This window comes from Oryzias melastigma, linkage group LG11 (assembly GCF_002922805.2).
Source record: "Oryzias melastigma strain HK-1 linkage group LG11, ASM292280v2, whole genome shotgun sequence".
Lineage (NCBI taxonomy): Eukaryota > Metazoa > Chordata > Actinopteri > Beloniformes > Adrianichthyidae > Oryzias > Oryzias melastigma.
In genome coordinates this window covers 6,224,084-6,240,059 of record NC_050522.1, presented here as the reverse complement: position 1 = coordinate 6,240,059, position 15,976 = coordinate 6,224,084, and the positions used below count along the sequence as shown (strand labels likewise).

The following is a 15,976-nucleotide window of genomic DNA, read 5'->3' as shown; positions in this document are numbered from 1 at the left end:
GTGGGTTTACTCACATCAATGCCGTTCTCCCCTGGCGGCCCATTTGGACCGGGCTGGCCCGGTTCCCCCTTTTGTCCCTGAAACACACAGCAGCCACGACAACAAGCTGGATGAATTTGAGTTTACTGCAACATGATATTTAATCAGTAATGTGATGGAAACTGACTGGAGGTCCAGGGGATCCAGGGTTTCCTTTTTCTCCCTGAAATGTAAATAATAAGAGGAAGCAAAGTTAGTTCGGTGCTGAAATGTAGTTTTGATACTTTAACTAAAAACAAGATCAAAAACAAACCAACTTCTTGGTTTGGGATTGACAACACTTTTTTTTTTAAACATCTATGAGGCTCCACTTCCAGAATAACTAGCATGTATCACATTACTGTTACAGGCATTCTCAAAGAGCCTTCTATCAACTGAGAACAGAGCTCCTTTTGTGCCTGTGTTTTCATTCACAGTGCCCTCTGCTGGTAAGACTCCCCAATTGCAGGTCGGCCCCGACCCCCGCTTCTCCTTTCAGCACAATGAGGATCTTTGTGGGGTTTGAAAACCTGTTGGGCCAACCTGTGCGGACACTCACATCGATGCCGTCCGAGCCGGGAGTGCCGGAGGGGCCCGGTGAGCCCGGCAGACCCTGGGGTCCAGGTGGACCCATCTGAGAGACAGACAGAGAAGAGAATGAGGTCAATTCAAACAAACGGACTAAACACACAAATTTTTGAAGATTTTTTTTTTTTTAATAATTATTTTGATATTTGTTGTGCATTTTTATGAAAAAGAAACACAGTTATGTATTTATTTATTTAAATTGAAGCAGATTGGATGACCTTATTAAAGTTTTATCAATAAAGTTTGAACATTCCTGCACACATAATCTGTTTTTATGCTTATCGTTAAACCATGAAGTGTTTAGTGTATCTTCTACACAGTCATGCTAAACAGGTTTGATGTGTTGTTTTGTTTTTACATAACTAATTTAACAGATTTTTTTGTTTATTTTGAGGATAAATTAAAAAAAAAAAGAATAAATGAAATAATTGTTCACAAAAGTAATTAGCAAAGGAATTGTGGAGGAATGCAGAAGGGAGGGGTACTGTTTAATGCCACTTCCCCCACATAAGCCCCCTACCACCTTTGGCGTTTTTGCATTGATCAAGACCGTCCGATGCACAATAAACATGTTAATTCCGCTCAGATTACTGTAGTTTTTGCAAATGCAACAATAAAAACAGGAAAAAAAACACACAAAAGTCCAGAAAATTGAAGCAGTTCATGAAGAGTGCAGTGACAGTTCACACACTGGTTGCAAAGTTTGGGTTTACGTGTCAATCCTCTTTGTTGCTCCAGAGGAAAAAAAACAAACAGATGTAAAAGTCCATCGATTCCACAGGAACTCCTTTTTTTGTTAATCCATGTAAAATAATCCACTTTTTAAAACTTTAAAACTTTTCAAAGTATCCAAATCGGTCACATCCAGGTTGTGCAAACAAGAAAACCTAGAGAATCTCTTCAGGTGTTGAGGGTCCATTTGGCCCCTCTTCCACAAACTCCTGGAGAAGTTCCCCTCGTGCACTCACCACTTGAGCCAGAGCCAGACACAAAGTCTGCAGGACGACCCCGGCCTTCAGCCATGCGGAGAGCGCAGCCATGGTCCCTCTGCCCCGTCAGAAAATCCTCACTTCACGTTCCCCCTCTCCCGCTCGCCCAGTCCTCTCCAGGCCGCCACCTCGCAGAGAGAGGAGAGAAAAAAAACTCTCAGGAGGAGAGGGATGGATGGAAGGAAGGATGGAGGAGGGAGGAAGGGGGTGGGATGTTGAGGAAAAAGAGAGAGGTGTAGTCTGGGTCGATTTCCAGCCCCTGAATGTGAATAAGAAATACTTCTTTTCCACATTTAACTCTGAATAAATGTTTGGTTTCAAATATTTGATGAACTTTTCAAAATTTAAAGTGAAAAAAATGCATTCAGGTGTGTGAAAGCACAGTATCTTAAAATGAAAGATGTAAAGAAGTTAAGCAAAAGACAAACACTTTAAAAACATCTGACAAACTTGATAAATGAGAAATTATTGGTTTCTATTATTGCACAAATTGATCTTATTATTGGCATTACAGAAGCAAAAATGCCTTTACATGGAAGAGCACAAGAACATTTTAAAAAGACATTTTAGTGACCTCTAGTGGACAGATTCTGCAACACAAATATTTTCAGTTTTTGCACTTTCTGTCCACTAGATGGCAGCAAATACACACAAACTGATGCAAAGACAATCTGATGCAAAGTGGCTCTTTTCTCTCTCCATGGAGGCTTCTCTGGCTGAAGAACAAGAAAATAATATATATATATATATATATATATATATATATATATATATATATATATATATATATTTTTTTTTTTAATTTTGGGATTACTTAATTAGAATGCATTTAATTTAGATTAGTTAAATGTATAAATTGATGCTAAGGTTCACATAGATGATAAACGATGTAGGTTTTTACATCCTGTTGACCTGTTTGACCTGAGTTGTTTGCTCAACTCTACCTCCAGAAGGAACAGATTTTATATACAAAGCAAAACTTTGGTGAAAAGTTTGATCTTTTATGAGTTAAAAGCACATATGCTGCACTAGCTGTCCAGAGCAGCACTGAGATGATCCTGTTTGGCACAGAGCATCTTTTATTTTGAAAATAAATTATTTGAGCTTCTGTCAAATGTAACAAGAAAAACAAAAAGTCACATTTTGAGAGATGCTAGTAAATTTTTGTATTTTGGCTTTTGTTCATACCAAAAGAAAAAACACAATTCATATTTATTATTTAAAAAATGAATGTCATGAATGCAAATCCAAATTTCTTAAAGGCTCCTTCGAGGTTTTGATCAGTAGAAAACACTTGTTGGCTCTTTTACTGTTAAAGGTTGCCGACCCCTGACCTATACCTTCCTTCACACAGTGACATTTCTCCATGTTGTTGATAATAAATTGAAAACATTAAACGCACTGTATTTGTGAGTTGACTGTTATTCATTGTGCACTGTAGGGGAACTTGTGTTAGTCTTCTATGTGGTGAGTTAGGCCAGAATATATAAGGTGTCTTATTGTGTTTTCATCTATTCTCTCAAAATCAAATTTAAATCTGTTCCCTTAAAAAAAAACACAAACACACAATTTAAATTGATTCCAAAACTATTATTAGAAATCCTACAGATTAATGTCTGTTTGAAACTTTAAAATGAAAAAATCTTCAGATTTTGGATCTGCTGAAAAAGCACTCCTAGTATTATGATTATACAGTTTTGGTTAAAAGAAAACCTGGAACTGACAAATCTAGGACATCATTTGAAATTTACTTCTGGGTTGTAGGCGGGACTGTTGGTGTGGAGCAACCCCGTCCCCTTTTCCATCACCGGCAAACGAGAGCTCTCTTTTTACATTTTCTCCATCTAGCTTACGGGGCTTCCCAGGACCCCACTGTTACATTAGGGGTGCAACAAAAATGGTGACTCAGGAAAAACAAAGAGGTTCATGGATCTAATCGTCAGAATGGCGTGTAGCATTGAAGCTTTAAAGAAGAGTTAAAAGTTCATTTTTTCTTGTCTCCTCCTGATTTACAACAATATGAATAAAGAAAAACTCAAAAACACAATTTTAATGATTTTTATGTCAACAGTGCGTAAAATCAAAATAATATATAGTGAAAATATAACAGGAAAAGGAGCAGAAAGAAGAAAACTTATATCATCAACAAAAGTAAATCAAAATCAAATGATTTTGATTTATTTAAATATTAAGTTCAGCCTTTACTTTAGGTTTTTATTTTCTTAATATATGTCTTCAATCATGAGAAAATGCCACAAGAAGATTATAGAGACACAAAAAACAACCAGTGAGTCCTTAAACTATATATTTAGGCTATTAATCTGCAAATAAAATGAATAAAAAATGTTCTTTAGCTCTATTTTGGTACTTGATTGCATCTAAAGCAATCAAAAAGACTCAAAATGCTGACTCGTTTCTTCTCTGTAAAACCATAAAAACGTTCACTCAGCAAGATCAATTAAAAAAGGAAGGACTCAAATGCAACTATGTATTACTGTGCTTTCAAGTTTTTCAACCCTCGTGGTTAATAATGAAAGTTTTGTCAATTTTAATTAAATTCTTTTTTATCATCCCTGTGAGTCACAAAATCTCTTGCATGTTCCGTTTTAACGTATGCACATTAAAAGCTGCAAGGTAATCATTTAAATTATTTTAATTATTAAGATTAATGTGGATTAATGGGTTTAAATATTTACATGTTCTGTAAATTTTTAACAGTAAAATGAGCTCGTGATGCAGGCAGGACACGGCGGTCCAGCTGAGCGCCCTCATGAACATGCAGGCGTGTTCCTGCATTGTCGTTTTGAGCTCATAACTGCACTCACGAAGCTGGATGATTGTAGCCGTTTACATCCAAAACCATTATAGGTGTCATAAAGTAGACAGCTGGATGAAAATGAGACATCTGTTTGAGTGACAGCTGGTGATTTAGAAAAACAGAGAATTACTGATCCTGTTAGTGATGCCAGAAAACATCTTCTTTTAAAGCAGTATCTGGATGATGAAAGATTCATATTTCCTGACCCAGTATCCTTTGGCTGATTATATGTGCATCGTGTGTTTGCCCTGCTTCAGAGGCCGAGCCGCTGATTACAGGTCAGAGCAGGTCAGGATGAAAACCTGTGAAATCGGGTCATCAGATGAGAAATCAGGCCATCTGTAATGCGTTTGTGCGTGGACAGGACATGTTCTCCGGATGAGACAACATCCAAGATCACATCACTGGTAAATGTAGAGTCAACAGAAAGCATATAGTGAAACGTTCCAGCAACTACACATGAAAAAGTACATTATTGGTTTATTCACAAATATATTAGCAGATATACAAAGAGGTGTAGGTGCATTACCTGCAATAATGCCAATGTGAATGCTGTAAGCTGAATTTTCCCGCTTAAGATGCTAGTGCTCATAGCTGAAGAAGCTGAAATTGATAGCTGAAAACGCTAAAGCTGATAGTTGAAATCACTGCAGCTAATAGCTGAAAACGCTGAAGGTGATAGCCAGCTAAAATATTAGCTAAATGTTAATTTAGCCTAAAAAAAAAAAAAAAAAACGAGGTTAGCCAAAACGGCTAGCATGTAGCTGAAAAAAATAGCTAACCTTCAAAATAGCCTTAAAAACTACAAAAAAGCCTAAATTAGCCAAAACAGCTAGCGTATAAATATTAGCCTAACTCCAAACCAGCCACAAAAACAAAAAAAGCATAAATTAGCCAAAACAGCTAGCATGTAGCTGAAATATTAGCTAAACTTCAAAATAGCCTCAAAAACTACAAAAAAGCCTAAATTAGCCAAAACAGCTAGCATGTAATTAGCCTAACTCAAAATCAGCCTCAAAAACTCAAAAAAGACATAAATTAGCCAAAACAGCTAGCATGTAGCTGAAATATTAGCTAGACTCCAACATAGTCTAAAAAAATCTTGGTATCTTAGAAAAAAACTTAGAAAAAAGTAAAGGCAAAGCTAAAAAAATGTAAAATATTCAAAATAGCTTATTGTCAATATTGAGGACTTGGTGTGCTATAAAATTAACGTGCACATTGCATCTAAAAGGAGGAAAATACCATTGATTGTAGAAAGGAGTTTTTTTTTAAATGTGCATCAAAAAACATAAAAAAATGTAAATTATTTGCAGGTAAATCCAGACTGTCATTTGTTAGGGTTCCAAGTTGAACTGCATTTAAAGTACTGGAACTCTCTGTTAGAGTTAGCAAAAAGTTTTAGTTTTTTTTCTTTTTTTTTCCTTGAGTCCTTCATTTAAATGTCCACAATCAGAAGAAGCCTGCATGAATGGTCATAGTTAATTCTGTCACCTTTGTCATTTCATTCAGTTACTTTCATTAAAAGGATGATCCCATTAGGACAGTGAAAACAAGCAAGACTATACAGTCATTTTCACTACCATTTTTAACAGTTTTTTTCCCATCATTTTGACTTTCTTGCTCTAGAATCGAATCTGCTTTTACGATTTTTGTTTCTGTTTTTTTTTTTTAAATTACAATCCGTCCATTTTATAAAGATCAAAAAATGCAGTTTAAAATTAGATTTTTTATTTAAAAATGCAGAAAAATGAACATGATTTGATATAAACTACCTCTATCAATCTGTTAAAGACGCAACACAGCATACATTTTTCATCTTTACATTCAAAACACTTTAAACTGAGCCCTAAAAAATGCAGCGATACTTCCAGCTTCAGAAAATTGAGAGATCAAATGCTTGAAAAGGGATCCAGTTTCAATAGCCTGATGTGCTGTCCCCCTCATCACTCACTTGTTGCCTTTTTTCTTTATTGGAAACGATCCCCGAACCTCTTCAAAGTTTGAAAACAGACAAGAAAAACACTGGCCGCTCCCAATTATCTAAGTCCCTCAGAATCCCTCTCTGCCCGTCTCTTCCTGCTTTTGTTTGAGCTCTCAGGAGAATTGGACTTAACTCTTGTTTTTCCAAACAAAAGTGATTGCATCTTGCTCGAGGAAAGACGAGGAGTCTCGTCATTGCCCGCTGAGAGATGCATGAGCCAACGCAACCACCCAAAGTCAACCGCTATCTGGTCATCGCACATTTTCACCTCCAAACACACATCCAGCTATCTTCAGGCACACACAGCTCCTCGTATGGACGTGCTTTACATCTATGTGGAGCCAAATTGAAATATTATGAATGGTCGGGGAGTACGGAGCCTCTCGGAGATCTGTTTCCTCTCACTAATGAGACGTCAGAGGCAAGGGGAGAATGGAAGCCATCATTACACTCCGGAGCAAAGACAGGAGGACACATAGCAAACATACTCATACACTGTGTGATGGTGAGCGACAGGGTAAATATTATTCTTGAGTGCAGGTGTGAGGAGTAGCAGCGTAACGATAACAGAGAGGGTCATTAAAAACTCGGTGGGTTTGGAGGCCCGACCTTGAAGCCTGCTGGGTCTCTGAAGGAGAAGCTGAGGTCCAACGAAGCGTCCATGCACAGACATGGAAAAGCAGAGTTTCTTGTGTAAACCACATTCATTAAGGTATTTAGTGGTAATCATTAAAAATCTCTCCAATTACTCAATCCTTAAATACATGCACCCAAACGGGTTTTTGCTGGATCGTAGAAAGGCTCGTATGGCCACTTTAAGACAAGTCATGAAACTGGAACGTACCATTGTCAAGCGTGTGGTAAGTACATCCTAAAGTATTCGTAAGGGTAATGCAAGTTGCTTGCACTTATGATGTACGGGTAATGATGTGTTCTTGCGCCGCTTTCAAATCATTATTGCAATTACTGGCCCATTACTTACCACATGTGAATGCAGCGAACATACAGGATGTGCATGGAAATGGTAGATGGTATATTCAGTGTTTCCTGATTTATCGCGGGTGGTATGTTCCATAAATGGCTCACGATAGGTGAAATCTGTGAAGTAGAAGGCTGTAAAACCCCTCACTACACACTTCATACACTTTTCACAGACTTGACCCTTGTTTTAACTCCCAAAGTTCAACAAAAAATGAAAAAAATGTATAATAATGAGTCTAGAATGAAAACAAAGATCTGATTGCAGTTGAAAAGTTGTGTAGCTAAGCATATCTGTACAGGAGATTGCTTGATAAAGTATCCAGCCAGTTAAGATCTAGAACAAGGTGTGCTGTTTAAGAAGAAAAAAAAAGAATGCAGATTCACACTGAATACATTTAGCAAAACATAAAAGGGAACACTCCACCCATACAGCACTTTTGTTTCCTTTCTAGAACGCCCAAAAACCTTTACAGTTATAATCCCAGTCATAAATTATGTTTGGTTAAGGTCCCCTCCACCTCACTTTTTGACATTTTGGGTGTCCCTAATTCGTCATTTTTGACGTACTCGCTGTTCCAATTATACTGCCGGTCCCCAACCTCCAGGCCACAAACTGGAACTGGTCCAGTACCAGGATGCGGAGCGCACTGGTACCCTCACCCAGTATTGGTTCTCTAATCCAAACCTGGTATCGACTTGAGATACTAGTCCATGTACAGTACCACATTTAGTACTGCGTCCGATGCCGCATCCAGTACAGCGTCCGGTATCATGTACTGAGGGTTGTGGACCCGTGATTTTACGAACATCCAGCACGTCAAAAAATGACAAGTTGGGGACACCCAAAGCGTCAAAAAGTGACGTGTGGGGGTCCTTAACCAATCGTCAATACATAACGAGTAAGGAGTGAGAATGTGCTGCACACACACATTCCCATACTGACGGCGACTCTACTATCAGGAGTAAACTGGGGTACAGTGACACCCATGTCTAGCAGCTATTAAAATAATATTACACAAACATAAGAAAAACAACTTGAATATCCCGGCGACCACAAAACTCTCATAATAACAACTGTTAACACAAAAAACCCCCAAGAAGCAAATACGCAAACCCCAAAGCTGACAAAGAAAACTGCCCACTGTGCTGGATAGGATTACTCCTCACCAGCAGAGGGCGCTGCATTGTTCTGGAGTGAGAGGTTCAATGACTGTAGCCAATAGGGGGAGCTCAAGCTCATCAACAGGAAGTTCCACCCTCATGTTCACTTCAGTCTACAGATGGCCAAGGAAAAGACAGAAGCCCATCCTTGTTGTTGCTCACAGAAAGCATTGTTTGTGAGTATTTATTTTAGTTATATCAATGTATTTATCTAGTTAACTGAGATTATTTTGTGTAAATGATTTTTCTAATGCTAATTTGGAATTAGCCCCTCTACTGCTGTTATTTAGTTTATTCATCATTTATTTTAGCAATGTTTATTGTTCTGATAACAAAGAAATATGTTTAAGCAGTTTGATACACAGTAATTCTAAGACAAAATGTATGTTTATTTTACAGTTTACTCTTTGTACTTGTGGAGCACGTCCAAATTAAAGGGACAAACGCATGTCACGTGTGCAAGAGTCATCTGTCTGCATAGCTGCACCCCGGTGTGATAGTGAGGGCAGAACACCCACCAAACTTGCCACAAAAACCAATTCATCCGGGATAAGCCCCCAGTTTCCTGGACTCTCCTAGACATAAATTGATGTAACATAGAGGTAAAAAAAGCAAATTAAAGACTCCAACAATACAAAAAACTCTCACTAAGTAAAATAAGATGAAAGTAAGATGGGATCTCTTTATAGAAAAAAAGAAAACTACCAGGGACTAAATACAAGGCCTAAAGCCTGTATGAATCAAAAACAAAGCAAAGCTCTGGTACTGCCAAATGGGGAGTTCCAACAGTTGATGTGGATTATTTAAATATCATCCCGGGGGTCCTCGTCCAATCAGGTGCTCTCGATATTTGAGGCACCAGTCTGTAAACAAAGATGGTAGCAAAAATAAAGACGGAAAACCTCCTACTCCAGCAGAAAGATTAAAAAAAGCACAGAGAGAGAAAAAAACAATAAAAAAATAATAATAAATTAAAATAGGTTCAGAGTTTTGCCTAGGAAAGGAAAACCTGTGATCTTCCAATCAGAGGTTGACCGCTCACCCACAGCACCATGTTTATAATATGTAAGCACTCGTTAGATGCCCACACAAACTACACTTTGATCGTCTGATATCAATCAGGCTGAAATCAAGGAGTGTGTACTTATCACAAGTACAACAATTACTGCTCTTTGTGTAGTCTGCAGGATTTGTTGGGTTGTGTGTAATATTAACACATTCTCTCTCCCAACTCATTAGATATGGACTAATGTTTCGGGCCCCCTCCTCGCCACTTTTTGACGTAGTTTTTTGTTCCCATTAAATAACAGGTCCTCGACCCTTTGGACGCAGTACTGGACGTGGAACCGGTACCAGGTTAGGGTTGATTAGCAAATGCATTTTTTCCCTTGTGGCCCAGTATCAAGCGACCCTTGGACCGGTACCGGTTCGCTGCCTGGAGGTTGGGGACCCCTGATTTAATGGGAAAAGCCAGCACGTCTAAAAACAGAGTAGTTGACACCCAAAACATCAAAAAAGTAGCCATACGACCACATATGACGAGTAGAAAGTAAGAATGCGTTGGTTGTACAAGTGTTCATTGCGACCTGTTGATCGCAGCATGCCCATAGAAAAACATTTGCATTAATTTTTTTGTTTCATAGGTTCACCAAGTGGTCTACAAGCTTGATATTTTGTACAGGACACCTGCATCCCCCATACAGGCCCATTTTTAGCCTGCAGAAACCCCAAATCCACCCATAAGGACAGTTCTCTCTAAAGCTTAAAGCTTCTTTGACAAAGAAAACATCTTTATGGAAGAATCTTCAAATGAAAATGTTTCATAAAAGTCCATCATGACACAGAAATATTCAACTGGGAGATAATCCTTTTTAATGTTATGGGGGATAGTTTGCAGCTCCATGTAATGAAGCAGTCATCAAAACTGGTGTTAAAGTCATTTTACATTTTAGTTTCCACGGTTAAAGCCAGTGGTCTTGACATGAGTTTGCATTAAGCCTTGTCAGTCCAGCTTTTGGCTGAGGCTCATACCTGAGTTGAACCTGATGTAGCGGCAAGACCCAGCTGTGGTGTGTAAACTGGCCCAGAGTCAACAGCTGACAGCGTGATGACTGCTGTGGAGATTAAAAAAAAAAAAAAATAAAAACACGCACGAACATCGCTTAGCAGCCGCTGACCCCACTCTGAGCCTGACGAGGGGTTTCCAGGCAACAAACATGGCACACGCTGCTATAGGACCAGAGCCCAGAACATCCTCAGCTGAGATAAGGGATATGAGGAATCAGTCTCATGCTGCACCCTCACTAATCCTTTAACATGTTTGCATTGGGTAACACATTCAAATTCTTCCAATATGAGACAGTCATAGTAGTGATAGTTGTAAAAACCTCCTGTGACTTTAAATTAAGTTTTTGATGATGAAGTGCTGTTTTTCCTTAAAACAACTCGACAAAATATTTGTCCTTTGAGGGGGTTTGGCAGAAATCATGTATTTTATAAATCATTATTTCTTTGTTGAGGCTCCTGAATTAAGAAAAAAATAAGAATTTAAACAAAATCTGAGCTACCACAATAAAATGTGTTGCATGTGTTAAAAAAAAAAATCACATAATTAATGTATTTTTTATTTTTTAAAAGGAAGAAGCCATGTCCTGGCAGTAGTTCCTGCTTCAAAAATAAAGAAAAAAAAAGTTTTTGTAAGACTTCTGGCTCTGCTCTACAGCCCAGCACTGCGTATGCTGGAAAATATGTAGGAGTTATTCTGGACGTAGTGATATCTGCAAACTGTCAAAGACAAACATATAATAAAATATAAACTTTAGTTTCTTTGGCTTTTTTACTTAAGTAGCCAGTTTGCATAACTGTTTCAGTGTTGACACTTGTTTTTTAATCCACAAGAACTTAAAAGAGTGGATTTAAGCCTAACCAAGCATTATGAAAAAGGAGAAAAAAGCTTCATAACGTCAAGCTACGTTCAAGCTATCACTTTGTGTTCAAGACTCTTGCATTCATGAGTAGCTATAAGTTTCTAAGACCATTTTTGGGTTCTAAAAACAAAATGCCCGTTCACTCGATGAAAGTTAAACCAGGTGGAACTTTGACCAATCAGGAAGTCAGATTTGGTACAGATGAATGAATGGCCTCCCTTTTAATTCAGCAAGGTGCCAACTGTTTAAACATTGATCATGAAGGAGAAATGAACCAATATCGGTTTATGCCCCACCTGAATTATGACACCAGGCCAGTCAAATGTTCTAACCATCATGCTATCTTACAGGGTCAGACGACCCAAGCCTTACATTGTCCAGGTATAAATCAAATGTGGACGAAGATGGACAGGAGTTCATGTCTGCCATGGACACCAGTTAAAAATTAAGAATCATTTAAAAAAAAAAAAAAAAAAGAGGTTCCACGCAGTGTTGTGGGGTCCAGATGACCCCACTCCCAATGCCAACATACCTAGGATAGCACAAGGGATAATAAAGCTGTGAAAGAAAAAGCCAGTAGCAAGAATTGCAAGATTCGCACCACTTCGATATTTTGTACCAATACTCTTTCAACATACATATTCTAGAAAACAGAAGAGAAAGCCCCTCCCTGCTTGTCCTGTGTGAAAACCATGGACTGAATATGCATTAGCATGCTCTTGAAACGTAGATTTACAGACTGAAATTGACTGCATGTGCTGCTTCTATGATGCTGTTTACCTTTTGGTATGTCCCATCAGGGGGCACCAGTGTGATGTAGCTTTCCCTGATTAACACATGTAGTTTGGCAGAGAGTTTTATGCCGGCTGCCATTCCTGGCTCGGGACCGGCATTGGGAGACCCAGACTCAGGAAGCTACATAGTTGGGCACTTGCATAAAGGGTCTTGTCTTAGCAAACCCTAATTTCCCGCATTCCAGCCCTACACTCAGCCAACACTCCTGCCGCTTGCCTATAAAAGACATTAAAGAAATTGAAAGGATATATAAAGTGCAGTGTAGTTTATGAGGCCGCTACTGACAACAGGTTTCTTTCCTATCAGAGTCTGTTCAAAAACAGACAATGACAATGTTACTTTTTATAATGCAGCATACTAGAGGTTTTGAGGACGAAGCAAAAAGAGCACAAATCCAACAAAACACAGTGTTTGTGAAAAGATTCACTCAAAATGAGAGAATTTAACAGACAAGAGCCAGAGCGAGCTGGCAGGAGGACAAGCGCTGGGGCCCGCCAAACCACCAGATGGCACAGGAATCAGTAAAACAAGAAACAAATATCTTACTCTTCGCCTATCTCTTTTTTTAGGCAGCAAGTCAAGCATCTCGCTTGTCGTGATGGTTTCCTGTGAATAGCTGATCTACCATTTCAAAGGACAGTCATCAGAGACTAACTAAAATATTTACTTCCTTGGTTCCTCTTATTCTTTTGTCATAAACAGTGATGTTTCACAGTCAACCAGTAAGTAAAAATTGGGGAAAAAATATGGTGTTGCCAGACCGAAGAGAAGGAAATATAATGCAGGCAAGCACGTGTAAGAAATCAAAGGTTACAGTCAAATAGAAAAGAACACCCTGGACAATTGATGTGCATTCTTGAACTCGCTAAACGCACATTCTTGAACGCACCTTTAGCATATGGTTTTTACACTGGACATCAGGGAGGGGACTTGTCTACCTTTTCTTGTTCTTCTGTCACAAACAGCAGATGGCTGGATCCAAGTGCGGCAGGATTATTTGGCACAAACAGGACAACAGGAGTGAAGTACAGATGAAAGTCCATAAAGCTAAATCACGTTCAGGCAGGCTGGGGTCAAGCACAAGCATGAGGGCAACAGAGAACAACCAGAGTGGGCAGGGTCCAGGTGAGGGTCAGGGCAGGCAGCAGATGAAACAGAAGATCAGGTCATGTTGAGAACGCTCAGTGATGCAGGCAGAGTGACATAATCAAGACTTCACACTGAGCTCAGTGCTCAGACTAAATACTGCTGGGAGAGATTGCTGATAGGGACCACTTGTGGGGCTAGTGGGAGTGACAGCAGGGGCTGATGGGAAGTAAAGCGTGGAGAATCAGGAAGTGGAGATAGTTCCCGCTGAAGGCCAGAGAGGGAGACAGGGGACCGATTTATGGCATTACTAGTTCATCCCTGTCACCTTTAAAATGTCAACACGATGCAAATCTCACAAATGTTGCTCTAGGCTTTTTCTTTCACAGCTCTCTTCCGAAATATAAAAGACTTGGTGTTATAGAATTCTATCAAGGCACAAATCAAAATTAATAATTTCTCCTCCATGATTCATTTTCAAACAATTTTAAGTCACTTCTGTAAATTAAAAGGGATGGCATCCATTAAACTAAATCTGAGTCCCTGATTGGTCAAAGTTTGACCAGATTCAATGCGATTCAATGTTTTGTACATAGAGCCTGAAAACGGTCATAGAAACTAGTATTGAATGTGGAAGAATAAAACGAGCATTTAGGTGCATTTACATACTTTTCAGGAAAAGTAGTCATTTGAACGTGCCTTTCCAAGGGTGGTGTGAACGTAGCTTTAGACAGAAGAGCCAAATCGGAGCCTGAAGAAGGGCAGCCATGGTGAAAGTAAACCAGACCCTACTAGTTTTGTTGGATCTTGCAACCAATTGCCCATCAAATTACCACCTTAATTATGCATAAATTTGAGCTTTTATCAAACTTGAGCACCCTATTAAAAAATACTACATACAAGAGGCTGCAGCGGGGGAATTTTGAAAGTTTGTGATAGCTCTGGTAAGCTAGCAAAAATGTTTGATATGTTAATCTTAGGTTAAGCTTGAAATGAAAACTAAAACAATGCTTAATGATAGAAACTTGTCAACAAAATGTAACTACATTTCATATTGCTAGCAAATTCGTTAAATGTCAGTTTAATTTCTGTCTTATGTAGATTAGCACGCTAATGCTAGCATGCTAAATTTATCCTAAATCATTATTTTGTGTTCTTTATTTGTATTTTCTTTGATTTTTTTAGGATTTCTCTTGGTGTTCAAAGCTTTAACTAAGGTAAATCCTGAGATGTGTGATGAGTGCAGAGGAGTAAACAATATGTACTGTAGCTTTGTCGAAAAAAAACTTTATGACAGTAGAGCTCAGTTGGCTGCTCCAGACTAGACTGACCAACAACAGTTCTCTAAAATATGCATGTCAGTTTAAAGCAGCATGTTGTAGCTGCTTTACATGTGTCCTTGGTAAGGAAACAAGAGCAAGTGATACTATAGACATATAATTTTACTTATAGCCTTAGCCCATCATTAAATAAAAAGACAAAGAGAAGTATATTTAGGGCCCTTTTTAACCAAGCACAAGAGGAAGCCACACTAAAGTGCAATTATTTTGGAGTTACATTTGAATGCAATTAAATCCTTTTGAGAACTGCAATTAAATCTTCCGCCTGCGGTGAGATTGCCCCATCGTTTTTAAATTGGATTAAGCAAAGAAAAAGGCTAAATATTATTTTTGTAAGCAGCAAACACACACTCTTATCTAAATTTAAGCAGTTATCTTTGCTTTCTCACACCGACTGTTCTGAACAAAGAAGCCAAGACTGTCCAGGTCGCTGGGCAATGCCGCTGAAGTGACAAATATCAGCCCACACATACAAACAGAAATGGAAGGACTAACAAAAGCAGCCAGGATAATTAGTTTTAGAGCAGCCCTGACCAGAAGGGCTAGTGACAGAGTGTGTGTCCTCAGATTTCCTTGACTAAGAGTTTGACAGACTCTACTACTACTACTTTTTTAAAAATTATTTAGCTGCTTTTCTGTAATCGCTTGTTTTATTTTCCATTAAAATGTTGACCATTTGTTTCTTGACACCAGTTAGAGTTATTTTTTTCCAGAAGTAGAAAATAAGGTAAATTAAACTTTTATTATAACTTTTTTTTTTTTTTTTCGAATTCCACATGACAGATTAGGTCTATGTTCCACAGGACCGATTGAGCACAAAAAATAGGGTTAATTTTTATTTGTTAGATTTTTTGTGTGATTTTTGAACAATTTGGGTAGTGTCTTGAAATAATCTCTCTTTTCTCATTTTCTAACTAAAGAGATTATTTGTCACTCAGTAGTTTTTTTTTTCACCATTTACTTTCTTAATCATTCTCTAATAATTGTATACATACTTTTTACTTCTGCTTAAAAACTGTTTTAAAGTAATGCTCATCTTTCTGAAATACACCACATGTTTTTGGTGGGTTCTGTGGTAAAGAATAAAAATATTCTTAACTTAATGTCTAAATGGCTAGATTAGATTTAGATGATATATTAACTAAAATGTTTTAAGGCTTCAGAGCTCTAGTCACCTTATATTTTACTTTGTTTCCTAAAACATAATAAGCATATGTTTTACAAAAAAAACTGTCATTTACATAAATAAAACCTCAAGCTCCAATAACATAGTTACACACCATATCTAC

At 38.2% G+C, this 15,976-nt stretch overlaps 1 protein-coding gene across 1 annotated transcript in view; it reads right to left on the bottom strand.

The window, feature by feature from the left end:
• col9a2 (procollagen, type IX, alpha 2) overlaps positions 1–15,976 on the bottom strand; it is a 44,445-nt gene that overhangs the window by 21,217 nt on the left and 7,252 nt on the right. The window contains exons 3-6 of the mRNA XM_024260442.2: positions 1,575–1,723; positions 578–652; positions 167–202; positions 15–77 (exon numbers count right to left, since the gene is read on the bottom strand). Coding sequence (XP_024116210.1) covers positions 15–77; positions 167–202; positions 578–652; positions 1,575–1,646 — 246 coding nt within the window. The 5' untranslated portion in view covers positions 1,647–1,723. The remainder of the gene's footprint in view (positions 1–14; positions 78–166; positions 203–577; positions 653–1,574; positions 1,724–15,976) is intronic.